Source organism: Danio aesculapii, chromosome 4 (assembly GCF_903798145.1).
Source record: "Danio aesculapii chromosome 4, fDanAes4.1, whole genome shotgun sequence".
NCBI lineage: Eukaryota > Metazoa > Chordata > Actinopteri > Cypriniformes > Danionidae > Danio > Danio aesculapii.
This window is the reverse complement of record NC_079438.1, coordinates 6,753,711-6,773,329: the sequence shown is the minus strand read 5'-3', so window position 1 is coordinate 6,773,329 and position 19,619 is coordinate 6,753,711. Positions and strand designations below refer to the sequence as shown.

The following is a 19,619-nucleotide window of genomic DNA, read 5'->3' as shown; positions in this document are numbered from 1 at the left end:
TTGAACCAAAAGTATAAACTTTACTAATAAAAGCTGCAACACAGGACAAATGAATGGTCGTTCTAAACTTGAGGCCCTGGTATACTGCAAACTAACCGTCCTGGAGCCCAGTGGTTTGTTTCTCATTCAGGAAGTCAGACAGAGAACATTATCCAAATTAACACTAGCTACATGAATACACTGGATAGTAAAGTACAGATATATCCGCACCTGTACAATCACTTGCAAAGAAATTTTAAGCTGCAGAGGTGCTATTTGCCAGATGTTTATGAAACTGTTCTTCTCTCAGCCGCCATCATTGTGTATTCACGGTAAACGCGAGAAGCGCTACACAACTCCTCCTACTGCAGTGTAGGTGTGTTGAAAAACAGAATGCCGTCACTCAGCCTTTTCAAACATTATTCAGACATGAAACATCCTGTGCACATGAGAAAATGTTTTGCTGCATTCATGTCGTGTGTGCAACTTTTTGTCCACGTGTTTATTAAACTGTGCCGAATGAGTGAAACTCTGTAGACACTGATCAGATCGCTCCAGTGTGAATCTTCTTTTGTGTTTTCAGATGTGTTAACTGATTAAACCTCTTGTCACAGTGTGACAACACTTGTACGGTTTCTCCAGTGTGAATCGTCTGGTGCAGTTTCAATTTTGGAGCTGTAATAAGTCTTCTCACACTCAAGCACATAAACTCTTTCACACTAGTGTGGACCTTCATGTGTTCATTAAGGTTTGCTGATCGGTTGAAACTCTTCCCACACTGAGTGCATGTGAATGGTTTCTCTCCAGTGTGGGTCTTCATGTGTTTATTAAGGTCTGAGAAGTTGCTGAAACTCATCCCACACCAAAGCTGCGGTCACACTAGAGTTTGAGCATGCGAAATTCTGTTGTACAGCGCTGCGAAAAGGGGCGGGATTAAACAAGATGATTAGACATTAAAAAAGTGAGCGATTGGTCCATATTTTACATTTCAGTCAAGAGAGGTCATGTTTTGATATTCGATTGGTCTCACACAGTCAAGTGATGCGATTTCGCAGGTCAGAGTTTACCAAGCTTAAACTTTGCAAGGCGAACTGCGAAACTTGACACACGAACTTGCGTTTCTGGTCTGACGCATTCGCGTGCGTATTGAAGGATTTTTTGATTATTTTAACTTCATCCTATACATTAATAGACTAATCCTTGCATTAACAGTTTAATTCTGTTTTTAACTAATTACATGAGCTTATGCTGATGTGTTTATCCTCATATAACCTCATGTGCTTAACCTCATCTAACCTTGCTCCATAACAGCTGTGTCTTTGTGTGACTGATAACCGAGAAGTTAACTCCTCTGTACTTATTATCAACAAAATGTTACAATTTCACTTTCAGAGTGTGCTCATTTACAGGAACCATAACAGACGGGAGGGGCGAAGGCTCACTCTCTTTCAGGCTCTGTTATGTGTATGTGTAACTTTTTCTGTGCAGATTTCCTGTTCTGCCTAACAACTGATGATTGAACTGATCTGGATGGAGGATCTTTCTTACTGAAAGAGAGACAACGATAAATATAGGGGGGACAAGGGTATGGGTGTGTGTGCCCAGCTGACACAGACACCCTGTGTTGCTGTTCTCTGACACCCGGAGCTCTGTAATGCTTTATTCATCTAATTAATTCAATTGATAAAACTTATTTAAAGCCTCTGACTCATTTAACATGGGAGGACTAGGAAAAGTCTAACAGTATGAATGGAAGTCTATGGAGAGAAAAGTCCAGTGTGACTGTGGCTTAAGTGCAAGTGAATGGTTTCTTTCCAGTGTGGATCCTCATGTGTATATTAAGGGATGATGATTGGCTGAAACTCTTCCCACACTGAGTGCAAGTGAATGGTTTCTCTCCAGTGTGGATCCTCATGTGTTGATAAAGGTTTGATGAGCAGTTAAAACTGTTCCCACACTGAGTGCATGTGAATGGTTTCTCTCCAGTGTGGATTCTCATGTGTTGATAAAGGTTTGATGAGCAGTTAAAACTCTTCCCACACTGAGTGCATGTGAATGGTTTCTCTCCAGTGTGGATCCTCATGTGTAGATTAAGGTATGATGAGTAGCTGAAACTCTTCCCACACTGAGTGCATGTGAATGGCTTCTCTCCAGTGTGGATCCTCATGTGCTGAGAAAGGTTTGATGAGCAGCTGAAACTCTTCCCACACTGAGTGCATGTGAATGGTTTATTTCCAGTGTGGCTCATCATGTGTTCATTAAGGTGTGCTGATTGGCTGAAACTCTTCCCACACTGAGTGCATGTGAAAGGTTTCTCTCCAGTGTGGATCCTCATGTGTAGATTAAGGGATGACGATAAACTGAAACTCTTCGCACACTGAGTGCATGTGAATGGTTTCTCTCCAGTGTGGATTTTCATGTGATTATTAAGGTGTGATGATTGGATGAAACTCATTCCACACTGAGTGCATGTGAATGGTTTTTCTCCAGTGTGGATCCTCATGTGAATTTTAAGACTGCTTTGTCTCACAAAACTCTTTCCACACTGAGTGCAGGTGAAACGATTCTTGCCTTTCCTTTTCAAAATACCATCAGTCTGAAAATGGGTTTTTTCCTCAATTTTGACATGATGTTCCTCCTCTTTACTCCCCTCATTCTCTTCAGTTAGGTCTGAAATAAATAAATAAAACATTAGTTTTCATTAGGTCTTATCATTTCTCATTAAAAGCTGAAAAGTGAAAAGACACTGGAAACATTGGCTATACACACTGTAATTTTGATGCACATTAAATGTAAAATAAATCAGATAATATTTTGTTTGGTCCACTAACGTGTACACATTTAAGCAGATTCAATCCTTTTACAATGTAAAATGTGTCAAAGCCACTTAACATAGAAGTTATAGTAAATGGACTCTATGCACAAACTCTGCTGATGTGTTTCCGGTAGAATATCAGTTAGGCTCTTTACTTCCGCATAGCACGTTCTACAGCAAAATCTAATAGCGGCGAAACCTAAACGCATCAGAGCATGGCAAAGAAGGGAGATTTACTCTTAAATTAATGAGGATCTAGTGCCAGTGGATGTCCAGCATCTGGAAAATCATTATTGTTCAGTTCTAGAACCCACGGTAGTTGATTAATACACCAGATCAGGCTGACACTGCTTCGATGCTGTTTTTGGTGATGTTATAAAATTCTAATGGTAGTTAAAAAATGGTGTACTAGAATATAACCCAGATGAAAGTAGTAACAAGTTGTAATTGTATTTTATATTGAATAATATTATGTTTTAACCCATACTTTCAAAAGTTCACACTTAGCTGATGATTGATTATAAAACTTGCTTGAAATGCTGTCCCGGGAGAGAGCCCTGAGCTCATAAGATCTTCGAGCCCGGGGCTCCCTCCCGTTTGCAAGGCGAGAGGGGAGTTTGAGCTCAGGTCTCGAGAACTCCCCTGCTGTAGTAGCTAATGAACAGATAGTGGTTACTCTTAAGAGATAACTACTTACTAGAAGCATGTCTATGGTGTCGATTTGGATTAGTCAAGTAACTTAAGTTGCATGTTTTTGGACGGTGGGAGGAACCGAGGGGAAACCCACGTAAGCACGGGTAGAACGTGTAAACTCCGCACAGAAACGTTGGCTGGCTTGGTAAGAACTAGAACCAGTGACGTTGTTGCTGTGAGGCAACAGTGCTAACCACTGGGCCACCGTGCCACTCATCTAGGAAAGGAGGAGGAGGTGGGTGGAAGGGGGGATTCTTCAAAATAAAGATGGCTGTGATATGGAACTTAGGGTATTTATAGTGCCTTAGGAATCGTCTGATTGGTGAATCATAAATTGAATAATTCGGGGCCGGCTGCAAGCAATCATAAGCACGTGATCCTCTCGAAATTAGTTTATAAATAAACTTCACATAGTAAATTCTATTATACTGTATATATTGTATACATGCATATACACACACACACACAAACGCACCAAACACTCTAGTGTAATGTAATAGGCAAATAACAAACTGAAACAAATGTGTTAAGCACAAGTATTTATATGCAAAACCTAATATATTGCTTTCTGACTTATACATCTACATCATACAACATCCAGAGTAATCTGTCCAGAGTAAAAGCAACTGTGAGGGAGACGCCGTTCATCACAAGGCTGAGGGTCCACACTGAGCAGCTCATCCGCAGGGTGAAACAACAAGCTGGACAGTCATCAGCTCTTTCTATTACAGCGAGCATTAACCAGATTTACACAATGGCTTGCCTTCTGCCCATCAGTAAAAGCTTGAGCTAAAGATTAAAAAGAGTAGATGACCAAGCTAAATGTATTAATGTAAAAAAATTATATAAACAAAAACTGCACATAATTTCTATGTTGTTGCCTGCACTGCAGGAATAAAAAGTTGTCAATATAAAAAACATTCATTTTCAATGCATTAATATACATAAGTAATAATGAATGAATGAGATACCACCCTCAACTCATTTTCAACAAGGAAAACTAAATACAAGTAACAAGACATTTGCACTGTAGTTATGTAAAAAATTAATTTAGACATTTGCGCTGCAACATAAATATAAATCCATTTTTGACACGTGTAAATTTGACACAATGTTAAGCATAAAAAGCTGTGTAAGTGTGTTTGTTCAAATCTGTAGTCATCTTGACGGGTAAAAGTTAAAAAAAGAAGAAATGGTCAGCTTCCTCTGAAACATTTTAATGATATTTCAGATGAGCTGGATCATCATGTCATCCTGAGTATAAATTACCTTTCACTCAAACTATGCAGCTTCTCTTGACTTCATCATTGACCTGAAATGCTGAGCTCTCCTGTCACTCCACCCTTATAGTTAGTAACGTTCATACTTATGCATATTGTTTGTTTATTTATTTATGTTTTAATGCCATATCAGCAGCATTATTTATATTCATGGCAAAAACATATACTAATTAATATACAATATATAGTCATAAAATCAAATCAGTTTCTTAACATACATTATAAAAAACAACAAAAAGTATACAAGTAGCAGCAACACTAAAAACAGTCTGATACTATCTTTTAGTTTGATTTAAGATAAATATTCTAAAAGTGCTCCAGAAGGCACCTTTTCAAACATTTGACTTCAAATATTTCCCGAAACGTTAAACGTCCAACTTCATTTAAAAATACACATTCTATTACAATATATTTTATCATCCAAATATTCTTACACAAGTCACAAATAGGTTTTTCTTCCTCTTTCAATAAATATGCGTGTGTAAGTCTTGAGTGTCTGATTCAACATCTTGTATGTACAACCTGCTCATGTCTATTTTCAAAAGGGTAATTATTTCTTTAATTTACAAATGGATTTATTTCATACAATTTGTTTTTCCTACATTCATCCCATTCCATTTGCCATTTCTCATTAATATACAGATTTAAAACATGTTTAATATCAGACACAGGAATTTTACATTCTGTAATCTCCAACTGTAGGACTTCCTTAGCTGCTTTATCTGCACATTCATTTCCAATGAACCCCATATGTCCAGGTATCCAGGAAAAAATAATATCAAAGTCTTTAGTCTTTAAAAGGTTCACTTTTTCTATAATGCAAAAAATCATAGGATGATCAGTTTTCAGAGATTCAAGTGCTTGTAAGAAGAACATAGAATCTGTGCAAATTAACAACTGCTGTTGCTGTTCTTTTTCTATTTGTTCCAGAGCTAAAAACAGTGCACAAGATCAGCTGTGAATATCAAGCTTTGTCCAGAAATACTCTTTCTGAAACACTCTGAACCAATCACTGCTGCAGCAGATACTCGTCCATCTGATTTTGAACCATCTGTATACACTGGTACATAAGTTGGTGGATTGCATCGAATATTTATAAATTCTTCCTGATAAACATTTGGGTGGATTTCCCTTTTTTTAAACTGAGACAGGTGCATTATAATAGCTGGCTTTTTAATATGCCAAGGTGGTATAGGGCATACATGCATCGTTGTTATTATATCCAGATAAATATCCAACTTCTTCAAGTGAGTTTTCATTCGAATTCCAAAAGGTCTGATGTATCTGGGTCTGGCTTCATATAGGTGCTGATATTGAGGGTGGAAAACTGTAGAATATGCTGGATTGTCTTTATTAGCTTTCAGCTTTACTGGATATTCGAGAGCCTGTTTCAATCTTCTGTTGTAAAGTGACATTTCTCCTGCTGCCGTAAACTTTGAATTGGAGAAGTCCTGTATGCTACAAGAGCAAGTCTCAGTCCTGTATGATGTACTGTATCAAGCATCTTTATGCATGATATCCTTGCAGATCCATAAACTATGCTCTCGTAGTCAATTTTTTATCGAATAAGCGTCCTATAAAATCTTAAGAGTATCCCCCAATCTGCATCCCATTTGATCTTTGCTAAAACCTTTAGAACATTCATTGCATTAAAACATCTTTTTCATAATACTTTAATATGAGGAATAAAAGACAACTTCTTGTCAAAACTCATTCCTAGGAACTTTACCTCTTTCACAACTTGTATAGTTTCTCTATCTAAAAAAGCTCTGAATCTAAATGCATAGATCTTAAAAGACAAACATGCATGCATACAGTTTTGGATTTAGAAAATTGAAAACCATTTAAAACTGACCAGTCATACATTTTAATTGTACATATCTGAATTTGTCTCTCGATTGTATTCATATTTTTCCCTTTATAACTAATAAATTCTGTGAGGCGACAGCACTACCTACTGCGCCACCACATCGCCAATAATACAACAATAAATAAGTAATTAAAAAATTTAATATTTTAGATATTTCTTAGCAAAAGATTTTAAATGTTGTGTAAAAAGCAAGCTTTACTTGTATCCATACAGTTTTCCCAAATAAACTTTCCTTAAAATAAATGAACAAATGTTTCAAAAGTTTTAAAAACTATAATAAACTAAATCTATGCACAACAATCTGTCCAGGTCGATGTCCTCAGCAGTAAATACATGGAGCACGTTTAAACAAATGTTATTGTACGGAAAATAATTAAACCATTATGATAAATAGAGTTAAAATGACCTTTTTAAATGAAAAGTTGAAGGTTTTATTTGTTGGTGATTGTATGGGTTTGGGCCAGATTGGGTAGCAAAACATGAAAAAAGGAAAATGAAGACTTGCTTAAAAAAGATTTAAGACCTACAACACAATATCTTTATTTTATATAGCACCAGTGCTCAAGAACTCTTTACAAACAGTAGGAGAACAAGAAAAGCAATAATGTTAAGAAGGTAGAGAAAATGGCAGACTAATAATACATAAAAAGAAAGACAAAAGACATGAGAACAGTGCATTCATTAGCATTAAATGAACAACCTGAGGAACAAGTGACGAAAGAAACTCATTCCTGTCTTTCAATGAGTGCTTATGTGCGTTTAGGAGAACTCGGCAGCACACTCAGGGCTGCAAGATGGATTTTATTCAGTATTCTTATTATTAAAATATATCTGAATGAGGATTAAATGACTGAGTTGGTCTTTAAGAATGAAAACTAACCTGTTTGTTCCTGCCGATCTTCCTGTTTGACTCTGAATGTTTCTTCAATCTTCACATCTTCACTCTCCTCTTTAATAAACGCCATCTTTATAACAGTGTGGAGTTCAGTCGCTTCAGCAGGAGTTTTTCTCTGTGTTTGGACACTTTATCCTGTTTAAAATGAACAAAACAATAAAAATATCCTGTTTAAATAAATAAAACAATGAGCAAAAACAAAATAACTTCTCTTCAATAGTTTCTTTATATTAGAGTAATTAACAAAAATAAATCTGTTAAGTCTGAGCAAGAAACAATAGCCACAAAAGACCTTACTGTGAGTAAAATAGTACTTCGTTGTATAAAGGGTTAAAATATTATTGTCAACAGCAGGTACATTTAGCATTAAATGTACAACCTGAAATGTTAATCAGACGGTTTATATCTGTGTAAACGCTTTAAAACAAACCTTTCTCCAGTTGAATCACAGTGTGCTAGCGGCGCAGCCTTATGACGTCACAAGCCACGCCAAAATAAAAGTCTTTTTTTTGTTTCGCTTTTTCCCCCCACTTACTCTTAGTCATGACTTATTAATACATTTCTCCCTCGTTTTCCACTTTATACTTTATCTGCTTTCTGTTTTGTAAGACCATCATAATTTCTGTTAATTGAAAAAAAAAACATTTACCCCCACTAGATCTTTGCCTTCTGGTAGGTTGGTAAGAGGTTGCATTTTCTTTAAACGATTGCATTTCTTTATCCATAGCTTTAACTCATTCATTTGCATTCACTGATGTTACCGCCTCTTTGTATGTTTGAATGGGGAAAATTCAAATTCTCCAAAATTGCCTGCCAGGTTCCAACCTATATATGTAATAGGTTGAAACTTATTTGGGCTACAGTCCATTTGTCAGGATAAAAACAATATTTATAATCAAATAAACAAACCAACAAACAAAAAACTAAATAGTTGTAAAGAGGCTTTTAAAAATGACTGAAGAACTTAACACAACGTTGAACAATGCATCCACACATGTTTAGATTTTATACATTATAATGTTAGCATTCAGATATTATTTGAGGGTAAATTCAGAATGTCCAACTTACCTTTTCAGTCTTCAATGAAGTGGGATGAGAAATGGGTTTTTCTTTGTATGTTGTTGTTGGTAATAATCCCAATGTAGGAATTTACGATCGTAGTTTCTCCTCCTCAGTTGTTATCTTATAGCTAAATAAGCCAATGAAGATTCAGTTAGAAACCCAGAATATATAAACACAACCCTGCTAAGCTACTGGATCTGCAATGTGATTGGATAGGACTCAATTGGCACCCATTAATGCTGGTATAAATACGCAAATGAGCAGTGGAGAGCAGTGAAGACTCAAGACACATTACTGTGGGGGATGGGAAGTTCAGCAGCTTTACAAACCAGTTTTACAGAGAAATAATGATGTATTGGGAAAATAAGTTGACTTTAGCCATCATCTTCATTTGTTTTGTTGCTGTTTTTTATATGACTATTAATGGAAGCTTATTTTTTACTTTAGCTGCTGCATTTTGTAGTTAATGTTGATACAATTATGTTGAGGTACTTTGATTTGAAATTTCACATTCATAATTTCACTTATATAATAGTTATGTAAGTCTTATCCTATGATACAGTGATATATTATCATTCGTTGAAAGAAACCATTTCTAAACTTCACAGTGAGGTTTTATTTGTTAAGTTCAGTCAATACATTGACATGAGCTAACTATTAGCAATGTTTTAGTTATTTATTTATCATTAAACTTGTTCTTTATGTGAGTTTAAAGCACATGGAGCTCATTACTGGTTTCTGTAAGACTGTCAACACACTCTTAGAAAGAAATAATCGACCTGTTCAACTAAAAACCGAAGGAAAGAAAACTAAATTGGCACAGAAACAAGTTACATTTTGATTGTTAAAATCTATAGACACTTTTAGAAAGAAATAATTGACCTGTTAAAAGTGTCTATAGATTTTAACAATCAAAATGTAACTTGTTTCTGTGCCAATTTAATTTTCTTTCCTTCGGTTTTTAGTTGAACAGAACATGTGTGAGCAGCTCAGCTCTCTCGAAAGCCTCTTATTCACCTGGTAGGTAACAAAGATGTTTTACCCTCTAATTATTACTTGTGTTTGTGCATACAAATATGCATAAACATTCGCAAAAGCAAATATAAGATACCCTGTGACAAAACCTTTTCCTTTTAACACAGTAAAGCGATCACATACTGGCCATTTTTTTTACTTTTGGCCTTTGTAGATAATTGTTTGTACATTAATCACAAATGGATGAGACACATTGTAACATCAAACTCATTTGTGTTCATTCCAGGTGCTGTGAAATGTTGTGTATAATCTGCAGAGGTAATCAGGTGTGAGTAAAGTGCCATATATCTGATCCAGTCCTCCAGCATATTTCTTGCTTCAAATTAAAGTCTTTTACGCTAAAAGCATTATGAAATTGGTCTTTTGTTGATAATAATTGATTTATATTATCTGAAATATAACGAATTCTATTATATAGCTTTATCTCTTAACCAGGAGAATGAGGGAAAATGCACTCACTCTGCATAGTGACATTCTGAAATCAAATTAAAACTGGCCTAATAGACAACGGAATCAATGCAGTTGATTCAATGTGGGATAAGGTGGGATAAAACAATATGATTAGATGTTGCTAAAAGCGAGCGATTGCTCCATATAGCTCATGTTTTGATCTTCTATTGGTCTCATGCACTCACATAGTGCAATTTCAAGCTTTGTTCTTACCTTTCTGGAGTCCACTATTAAATCTGTCATGCATCTATAGATTTATAATTAGAAAATAATCACATCACAAGTAAAATTATTGCATAGGCAGTTTATACAGGGTAATTCAATGACAAGTGTTCACTTTCATATCTACACAATGCAGAACTTTTAATGTGATTAACCTGCTCCACCTACACCAACTACAGCATTTCTCAGACTTCTTTTACACTATGGTGTAATTACAGAGGTGGACATCACATAAAACAACAACTGCACTTACTCCTGTAACTTGTTTGCAACAATGAAATTTAAATACTTGTGTCACATATTCAATTAAATAAAGGATCATCATGTGCAATCATCTTTATTAATAGCTTCCTAATAGGCCAGACCATTAACTGAATAGGACCGTTTTACACATAAGAAACCTGATAACAGGTATAGCTGTTCATGCCGATACCAACTTGATAGCCTAAAGCATATTACATGAACAGTATTTACCTTACATCTCTTAAGACAAATAAGCAAAGATGTCTATAACAATACATGCTTGATTGCCCAAATCATTACGATCATTACATCTGAATGGTGCCTTTTCACATGTTTAAAAAATAACAACCATTTGTAAGCATAGTTCTTCACCAATACCAGTTTAACACCTCAAATAATTACACATGTAAAGCGTCACAGTGGAGCAGTGGGTAGCACGATCACCTCATAGTAAGAAGGTCGCTGGTTTGAGCCTCAGCTGGGTCAGTTGGCATTTCTGTGTGGAGTTTGCGTGTGACTTTAGTGGTTCAACTGTAATCGAGTTCCAAGAACATTTTGTGTGCAAGAAAATGTTGAAAAAAGTAGCCAAAGTAGGAACTGTTAAACCATATAGTGGCTGTTTTTGCTCCTGTATTCTCTTTATTTGCATTCAGCAGAAGAAACTAAAACAGGTTTGGAACAAGTAGAGGATGAGGAAATGACAGAATTGTAATTTTTATGTGAACTACCCTTTTAATGCTTCTGTAAGTAAAGGTAATTTAAATATTATTACTGAAGATATTGCTAAAGAATGGCAGGAAACGTGGAACAAAGATAATAAGAGATGACAATTCATATAAAAAAGAAACCCTATATAGGCCTATAGTTGTAGAAATAGACAAGAAGAGGTCATATTCACATATTAATAGGAAGTAATGTGTTGTAGACATGCAAGTCATGAACTGGATTAAAAAGCTTCTCAAATTTTTCTTAAAATGTTTAGATTAAAAGTTTTGATCAACTTTAAATACTGAAGTGTGTGTTTGTGAGAGAGAGAGAGAGAGAGAGAGAGAGAGAGAGAGAAAGAGAGATCTAATCTATTTTTTATTTTTATTATTCTATTTTTTAAAATATATTTTTTATTAATCTTTTTATTTTCATTAACCTATTTTTATTTTTATTCATATTTTTTAATCTACTTTTATTTTTATTTATCTACTTTTATTTTTATTAATCTATTTTTTATTTTATTAATCTTTATTTATTTTATTTATTTCTGTGTTTTCCCTGTATTATATGAGAGCGAGAGAGAGAGAGAGAGCAGATGTAGTGTAAAGTAAAAACATGGGACAAATGAATCAATAAGTCATGACTGCAACAGTAAATGGCAAAAAAGCTAAACAAAAAAGACTTTTATTTTGGCGTGGTGTGTGACGTCATCACGCGGCGCCGCTTCAGCGCTGTGATTCAACTGGAGAAAGGTTTGTTTTAAAGCGTTTACAGATATAAACCGAATAAATTAAAGTTTCAAATTTCTTTTTGTTAATTACTCTCAATAGAAGAAACTGTTGAAGCAAGTGTTGAAGAGAAGTTATTTTGTTTCTGTTCATTGTTTTATTTATTTTAAACAGGATAATTTTATTGTTTTGTTCATTTTAAACAGGATAAAGTGTCCAAACACAGAGAAAAACTCCTGCTGAAGCGACTGATCTCCACACTGTTATAAAGATGGCGTTTATTAAAGAGGAGAGTGAAGATGTGAAGATTGAAGAAACATTCAGAGTCAAACATGAAGATCTGCAGGAACAAACAGGTTAGTTTTCATTCTCAAAGACCAACTCAGTCAATTGATCCTCATTCAGATAAATTTTAATAATAAGAATTTTAAATTAAATCCACCTTGCAGTCCTGAGTGTGCTGCCTAGTTCTCCTAAATGCACATAAGCACTCATTGAAAGACAGGAATGAGTTTCTTTCGTCTTTCATTTTATGTATTATTAGTCTCCCATTTTCTCTACCTTCTTAAGGTTATTGCTTTCTTGTTCTCCAACTGTTTGTAAAGTGTCCTTGAGAACTGGTGCTATATAAAATAATTAAAAACAATAAATGAAAAAGGTTTAACTGAGCTGACAATATTTGACCTACAGTATTCTCATAGAAGACTCAATTTTTAGACCTTAAAAAGTCTTAAATTAACTGAAATATTGTGTTGTAGGTCTTAAATCTTTTATAAACAAGTCTCCATTTTTCTTTGTTCATGTTTTTCTACCTTATATGTTTTTCTTCTATAAAAAATCCCACTGCTTGTGTGTGCACAGCTCTTTGTAGTCATTATCTTAAACTTAATGTGCTGATGTTAAGTACATTTTGAATGTTACAGTGAGCCTGCAATGCATTAACTTTTCCTGCATTAACAATTGGCAGTAAGTGCATATTCTCTCTCACGCACGCAAGCACATATACCAATGTATTGTGACAAATATTTAACTGAACATTAATAGGCCTAAATAATGGCCTTTTTAATATATATATATATATATATATATATATATATATATATATATATATATATATATATATATATATATATATATATGCAATTTCCTGTTAGCCTTCTTTTTTTGCTTTGGTGCAAGCCATAGTTTTTGATTGTTTAAATGATTATATATTTGAACTCAAAAATCAAATGCTGCTCACTCGCTGTGAACATTGCTGTCTCATTTCAGAGCTCTTTCTTTCATCATAGTTAACATGGTAGCACACAACATAATCGATGCATTCGTACTTGACCTTCAGGGTTTCACAACAGTAACGTGCACAAGCAGTTATCTAGATTATTTCAACTGAATTCAGATTAGTTAGAGCAAATGATCTTTAACTTGCTGTTATGGAACCAAATTAAGTATGGACGTTTAGTTCGGCTCACTGAAGTCAGGTTTTTGACTTTTAATCCCCGCTTTTCTAAACCACTTTTATGAAACAGCCCCTAGGGGTTATAAAATAATCATGGGTTTTCATTAACATTATTATTTGTATATTTATGTTATCACTGTCCCTGATTGGACACACAGCAGATAACCTTTTTAGATGGCATTTCTGCATCTTGTCGGTTTTATAAAATGTCACAACGTAGCTCTTCAGCTAAGCCTCAGGACATGCACAAAGGCAAGAAAACAAAGGCAAAAGTACAACTGAATGAAAACAAGTAGCAAAGTATGTCATCTCATCACTCCAGTTTACAGCAAATGTGGCATTAAGTATTTGCACAAGTTCATTCATTCATTTTCCTTCGGCTTAGTCCCTTTATTCATCAGAAGTTGCCACAGCAGAATGAACCACTAACTTATCCAGCATATGTTTTAAACAGCAGATGCCCTTCCAGCTGCAACCCAGTACCCAGTACATTTGCATAAGTTATATACAATAATGCAAACTCACAAATATAAGCATGTGTTATGCGTACTTGCTAGCAAGTTAAAAATGTTTAAATGGAGTGGAAGATACACATGAGGAAACACAACGTGAGTAATCTAGAGCAGCGCTTCCCAACAGGGGGGTCCCGGCCCACAAGGGGGCCTCAGTGAGCTTTGTGGGGCGTCGTGTAAATATTAAAAAAAAAAATCTTAGCAGTGGATAATTAGGAGAATGATCATGTTCATTTTATCCCTATAGCTCGGTGGTCCTCAACCACCTGTCCATGGATCAATTGGTACCGGGCCGCACAATAAATCGTTAATTATTTCCGTTTTATTTATTATATGAGTCTGAACAATCTTTTATTTTGAAAAGTCTTTTATTTTGAAAAATGACCGTATTTTCTTGGTTACATCTCGATCACTTGAGCGCCCAAATTGAACCCACAAGCAGCAAAATGAGTAAGAAATGGACGTCTTTGGAAAGCTTTTTACTAAAGGGAAAATGCCCAGTGAAAGACCCACGAACTGCCAAGGAATGGATTCGCAACCCATTAGTCAACAAATCAAGTGCATCCACTATGGCTGTGGAAGAAGATCAACTGATGGAGATCGCAAATGATGGCGGCCTTTTAGGGGCCGTTCGCATATTGCGTATTTCTAGAGTTTGAAAAGTTTGTTGTTGTTTCCTATGGAGGTGCGCGGCTTGCGCGCACAAGTGGCGTGACGCGCTCGCACCAATGAACCCTGGGCCACGAGCGCAACGCAAGTCACTTGACAACAATTGAGAGATCAGCTTCAGCTTGTATGGAATATTCACATTTCGGTAAGACTAATTTTCTCAGACAAACATAGAACATAAAAACACTGCAGTGCTTTGCAATTTTCTCCATGAATAAAACTTCTATCAGAGCGACAGCAGTGTTTTGTCAGCTTGTCATCTTCTAAGAAAACTGTTGATGGTCGCCTAGCAACCTGTGAAAGCCCCACCCACCCTTGTCAGGTAAAATTGTCAATCGTTGACCGCTCCTCTGTGATAAAAAGGTTGAGGACCACAAAAAAGTCTCACTGATTCGCCTCGCAGCAATCCTCACACTAATTGACAGAGCATAACAAATAACATACAAGTTTTAAATTGTAGTAGCCTATATTATTTTTTCCCTTATACACCAGTGTGAAGACTGATATTTTTGTTATTGAATTTAAATAGGGCCAATTCAAAGGCTTATGTTTATCATTTACAAATGGCCTACTAATGTTTTGCTTTTATATTTTACATTAGGCTATTATTTGTCCACAAAACATATCTAGAGATACTAATAAACATACCGTTTAAAAAAAAAAAAAATTTTCATCATTACTGCAAACCTATACGATCGATAATATTAAATGTGGGGGGCCTTAAAATATTTTCCAGGGGAAAAGGGGGTCTTAGGCAAAAAGGTTGGGAACCACTGATCTAGAGCGAGTGCATTTGATCAACTGCATTTAAAGCCACAGGCACAAAAAGAGCTTGGTTTTCTTCTGACCCCCAAATTTAAATATTCTGCAAGGTATATGATCTGAATTTAAGCCAAAACCTCTTACATCTTGTAAAAAAAGGTTCATAATAGGAACTCTTTAAAGGGATAGTTGATGTAGAAATAAAAATAGCCTCACCATTTTAGCCTCACCATTTATTCTTCCTCATGTGGTTTTAAACCTTTATGAGTTTCTTGATCCTGTTGAACACAAAAAATATATTTTGAAAAAAATCTGGCTTACTTTGTGTTCCAAAAAAAGGAAATGTTTAAAACCACATGACGGAGAGTAAATGGTAAGGTCATTTTAATTTGTGGGTGAAACATCCATTTCATGCTTGTTGCTTTGGGCCTTTATACTAAAGCTAACTTTTTTTTTCAGACCTGATGGTGCTGAAAGAAGAGACTCATCAACCGAATGAAATGGAAGAGAAACAGCAGTTTGAGAAACCACAAGAGATAACGACTGATGAAAAACCCACACTGAATAAAAAGACTTCATCACGCAGAAGACTTCGGAAATCCAAATCTAGGTGTAATTTCAGCTGTACACAGTGTAGAAAGAGTTTCAGTCAAAAGTCAAACCTTGATGTTCACATGAGAGTTCACACTGGAGAGAAACCTTACACCTGCGAACAGTGTGGAAAGAGTTTTGGTTATATACAAGGCTTTAAAACCCACATGAGAATTCACACTGGAGAGAAGCCTTTCAGCTGTACACAGTGTAGAAAGAGTTTCAGTCAAAAGCCAAACCTTGATGTTCACATGAGAGTTCACACTAGGGAGAAACCTTACACCTGCAAACAGTGTGGAAAGAGTTTTGGTTATACACAAGGCTTTAAAACCCACATGAGAATTCATACAGGAGAGAGGCCGTTTACATGCCAAGAGTGTGGAAAAAGCTTTTATAATTCAGGACACTTTGCAGTGCACATGAGAATTCACACTGGGGTGAGGCCATACACATGCAAACAATGTGGAAAAAGCTTCAATGATGCAAGAAACCTTGCACTGCACATGAGAATTCACACTGGAGAGAAGCCTTTCAGCTGCAAACAGTGTAGAAAGACTTTCAGTAAAAAGTCAAACCTTGTTGTTCACATGAGAGTTCACACTAGGGAGAAACCTTACACCTGCGAACAGTGTGGAAAGAATTTTAGTTATACACAAGGCTTAAAAACCCACATGAGAATTCATACTGGAGAGAGGCCGTACACATGCCAACAGTGTGGAAAAAGCTTCTATAATTCAGGACACTTTGCAGTACACAGGAGAATTCACACTGGGGAGAAGTCTACTCTTGCCCTCAGTGTGGAAAAAGTTTTGAGAAAAATGGCACCTTTGAAGTCCACATGAGAATTCACAACAAAGAGAGAATGTAGGAAAAGTTTTTCTCAAAAACAAGATCTTGACATCCACATAAGTATTCATACTAGAGAGACACCTTACCGAGTGTTGTAAAAGCTTCATATGTAAAAACGCACTTTATTACTACATAAGTCACACCGGAGAGAAGCCGTTTGCATCTTCTCAGTGTGGAAAGAGATATACAACCGAAGCTAGCCCACAAGCTCCCACAGACCACAACATTCTAAATTATCACAATGGTCAAGCTCTTAATAAGCCGTATATCTCCCTTTAGCCATCCCTGTCTATTAACCATTTCTGTCATTAGAACAGAAACAAGTCGGGGGAGTTCATCGAGATCTATCTGAGCTCAAACTCCCCTCTTGCCCTGCTTATGAGAGGGAGCCGAGGGCTCGCAGATCTTTTGAGCTTAGGGCTCTCCCCCGGGACAACATGCCAAACAAGTGTTAACTCTTGTATACATATCAAGTTACTGAAAATGAAAACCCTTGACAACTGTTTTGTAGTGTAGATCAGGGCTCACAGCCCAGTACCAGGTTGTGAAAGTTGCTACCGGACTGCAAGAACGCAAAATAACTCTATATGTTGATAGACTGTGTGGCTTGTTTCATATGCAAACAAGTATCAGCATCTGAAAAGGTTTGAACCAAATGACCTACAGGAACTACAGGACCCAACCAAAGCAGTTGGGTAATCTCCGGGGGGTTACATCCTTTGTTATAAAGTAGTGTCTCACAGACTGTACTTTGAGTTAAGTTACTTGAAGACCGTCGAGTTCACTGCTGAGGAACTGCACTATTCATTGTCTTCAATAAAGTGTTCTCCTTGTAAGAACTTTGGTCAGCTTACTTATTTTATGTATTAGAGTCATCTACACATTGGGGAGTCACCCAAGAACGGTTAAGCCAAATACAGCAAAATCTGACTATGTGTTTCAAGTTATTATGAACCAATAACTATATTTGTGCACATTGCACACTTGCCCGGCGCTGAAAAGAAAATTAGAAAGATTGGGGAGGAGAAAATGTTTGGGGAGATGCAGGGAACACTGTCCTACACCCTTAGATGGTGTTTTTGATCAGTCACATTGTTTGTCACTTGCGTGAACAAACACTGATTTGCCTCCAATTTTGGCTTTTGTCTGCAATTTCACAAAACTTGTTGGCGAATGAAAGTCTGGCTAAACTCGTGTGGTGTGAACTTGCCGATGACAGTGACCGACCATCAGACTCCCTAAAGACCTGTTCAGACTACACAATGTTATTTGTTAGTTACGACAGATCAGATTTTTGTCAGATTATGAGATTTTGACTTGATCAAATCTTGATGTTTTGTGGGTAACAAATGAAGACTTTGGTTTCAAAACACTACACATTTATTTTGATGGACTAATTTGAGAAAAGAAACAAGTTTTCTTTATGAAGACAATTAAACTTTCTGTAGACAACTGGTTGCCTTTAAAGATACGCCCATTGTTGTGCCTGGTTGGTCTTATGACATTAATCGTAAGAGACACAAAAAATCAATGATGTATTCTGATATCCCAATGCGTAACAGCACAACTCTTAATGAAGAAACCAAGCGTAAGAGAAAGGAAAGGCGCCTCCGCCAGAGGGCGCGCAGGACCAACAAACCAACTGAAGGACCTCTAGCTGACCTCGCTACTCAGTTTAAACACATAACTCTTAGTGCATGAATGTGTAGGCACACTATCTATGAAGGCTGAGCATATAACTGCCAAATAATTGACTTATACTCGGGTGACTATGTATTTGTCTTCCCGGGGGATTTTCCCACTGTTTAAATGATATATGCTCTTTGAATGTGGAATTTAATTAAGATGTGCACCTGTGTTTATGATTGATCTATGTTCTGTTTCTGAACATTGTTTATGGGACCTGTCTCCCAACACTGTCCCAGCTTCGATCGTTATCTATGCATGATGAGTATAAAAGCTGAAATGTACAAAGCAGCTTTGCGCTTTCTGACTTCTGTATACTGAAGTCGGTTGCCCTTTATCCTCAACGGAGGATAAAGTAAGGATTTTGTTTCTGTTATTTGTCTTTTGTTTATTCTACTTTTTCACTGGATTTTATTTTATTAATAAAAGTATATTTTATTACTTATCTTCACTGGAGTGGACATTGACTTCATTTTCCAGAACCCATCAAGTTACCCTGTGTGGTAAAGTATGAGTCTAATTTATTCTTTTTGCAAAAACATTATAAAGACGATCCTTTAACTAAACTCTAGCTAAGAAATATAGCGAAGGGAGGATCCTGGTTTATCTTTGTTTAATTAGGGTAATTAAATAAAGGCGATCCAGCACATGGAGGCCCCAGGCGAGGAACTTTAATATTTTGCAAAAAAGAAATATAATTAGAAAAAAAGAGAGAAAAGTAGGGGACGCCCGAAAAAGATCTCTCAAAATAGGTATAGAATAAAGTGCACATAGACCTAAAGAAGGATCTATATTCTATACAAAAATGACTGCAACTTCTGTCATACAAATCCATCTGATCTCAAATAAGGAGTTGAAACTGCGTAAAAAGGAGAATCCTTTGCATGTTTCAACTGAATTGCGTACAATAGGTAATTGCGTTTACATAGGCGTAAATGATCCAAAAAAAGAACTGGCAGGAATTGTGCGACGCCATAGACAAGGCAATGGGCACCGGTGAACAAGCAGATGTAATTCTACATAATCACAAAAGCCCCGCACAATATCCAGAGCGATTCAGAGGCAGGATAAAAGTGTTAAATAAAAACACGACTGTAAATCCTTAATTCTATGC

General features: G+C 36.1%; 2 protein-coding genes across 2 annotated transcripts; one reads left to right on the top strand and one right to left on the bottom strand.

The window, feature by feature from the left end:
• Window positions 1-345: 345 nt before the first annotated feature.
• LOC130222816 (gastrula zinc finger protein XlCGF8.2DB-like) lies at window positions 346-8,003 on the bottom strand. The gene is made up of 3 exons (XM_056455378.1): window positions 7,963-8,003; window positions 7,518-7,667; window positions 346-2,649 (listed from the first exon to the last, which is right to left on the bottom strand). The coding sequence occupies exons 2-3, from the start codon at window positions 7,600-7,602 to the stop codon at window positions 1,769-1,771; spliced, it is 966 nt and encodes a 321-aa protein (XP_056311353.1). The 5' UTR covers window positions 7,603-7,667; window positions 7,963-8,003; the 3' UTR covers window positions 346-1,768.
• A 3,953-nt stretch (window positions 8,004-11,956) lies between these two features.
• Window positions 11,957-19,039, top strand: LOC130222814 (gastrula zinc finger protein XlCGF8.2DB-like). Its single transcript, XM_056455376.1, has 3 exons — window positions 11,957-12,004; window positions 12,187-12,336; window positions 15,839-19,039. Exons 2-3 carry the CDS (start codon window positions 12,252-12,254, stop codon window positions 16,810-16,812), a joined length of 1,059 nt encoding a protein of 352 aa, XP_056311351.1. The 5' UTR covers window positions 11,957-12,004; window positions 12,187-12,251; the 3' UTR covers window positions 16,813-19,039.
• Window positions 19,040-19,619: the final 580 nt, after the last annotated feature.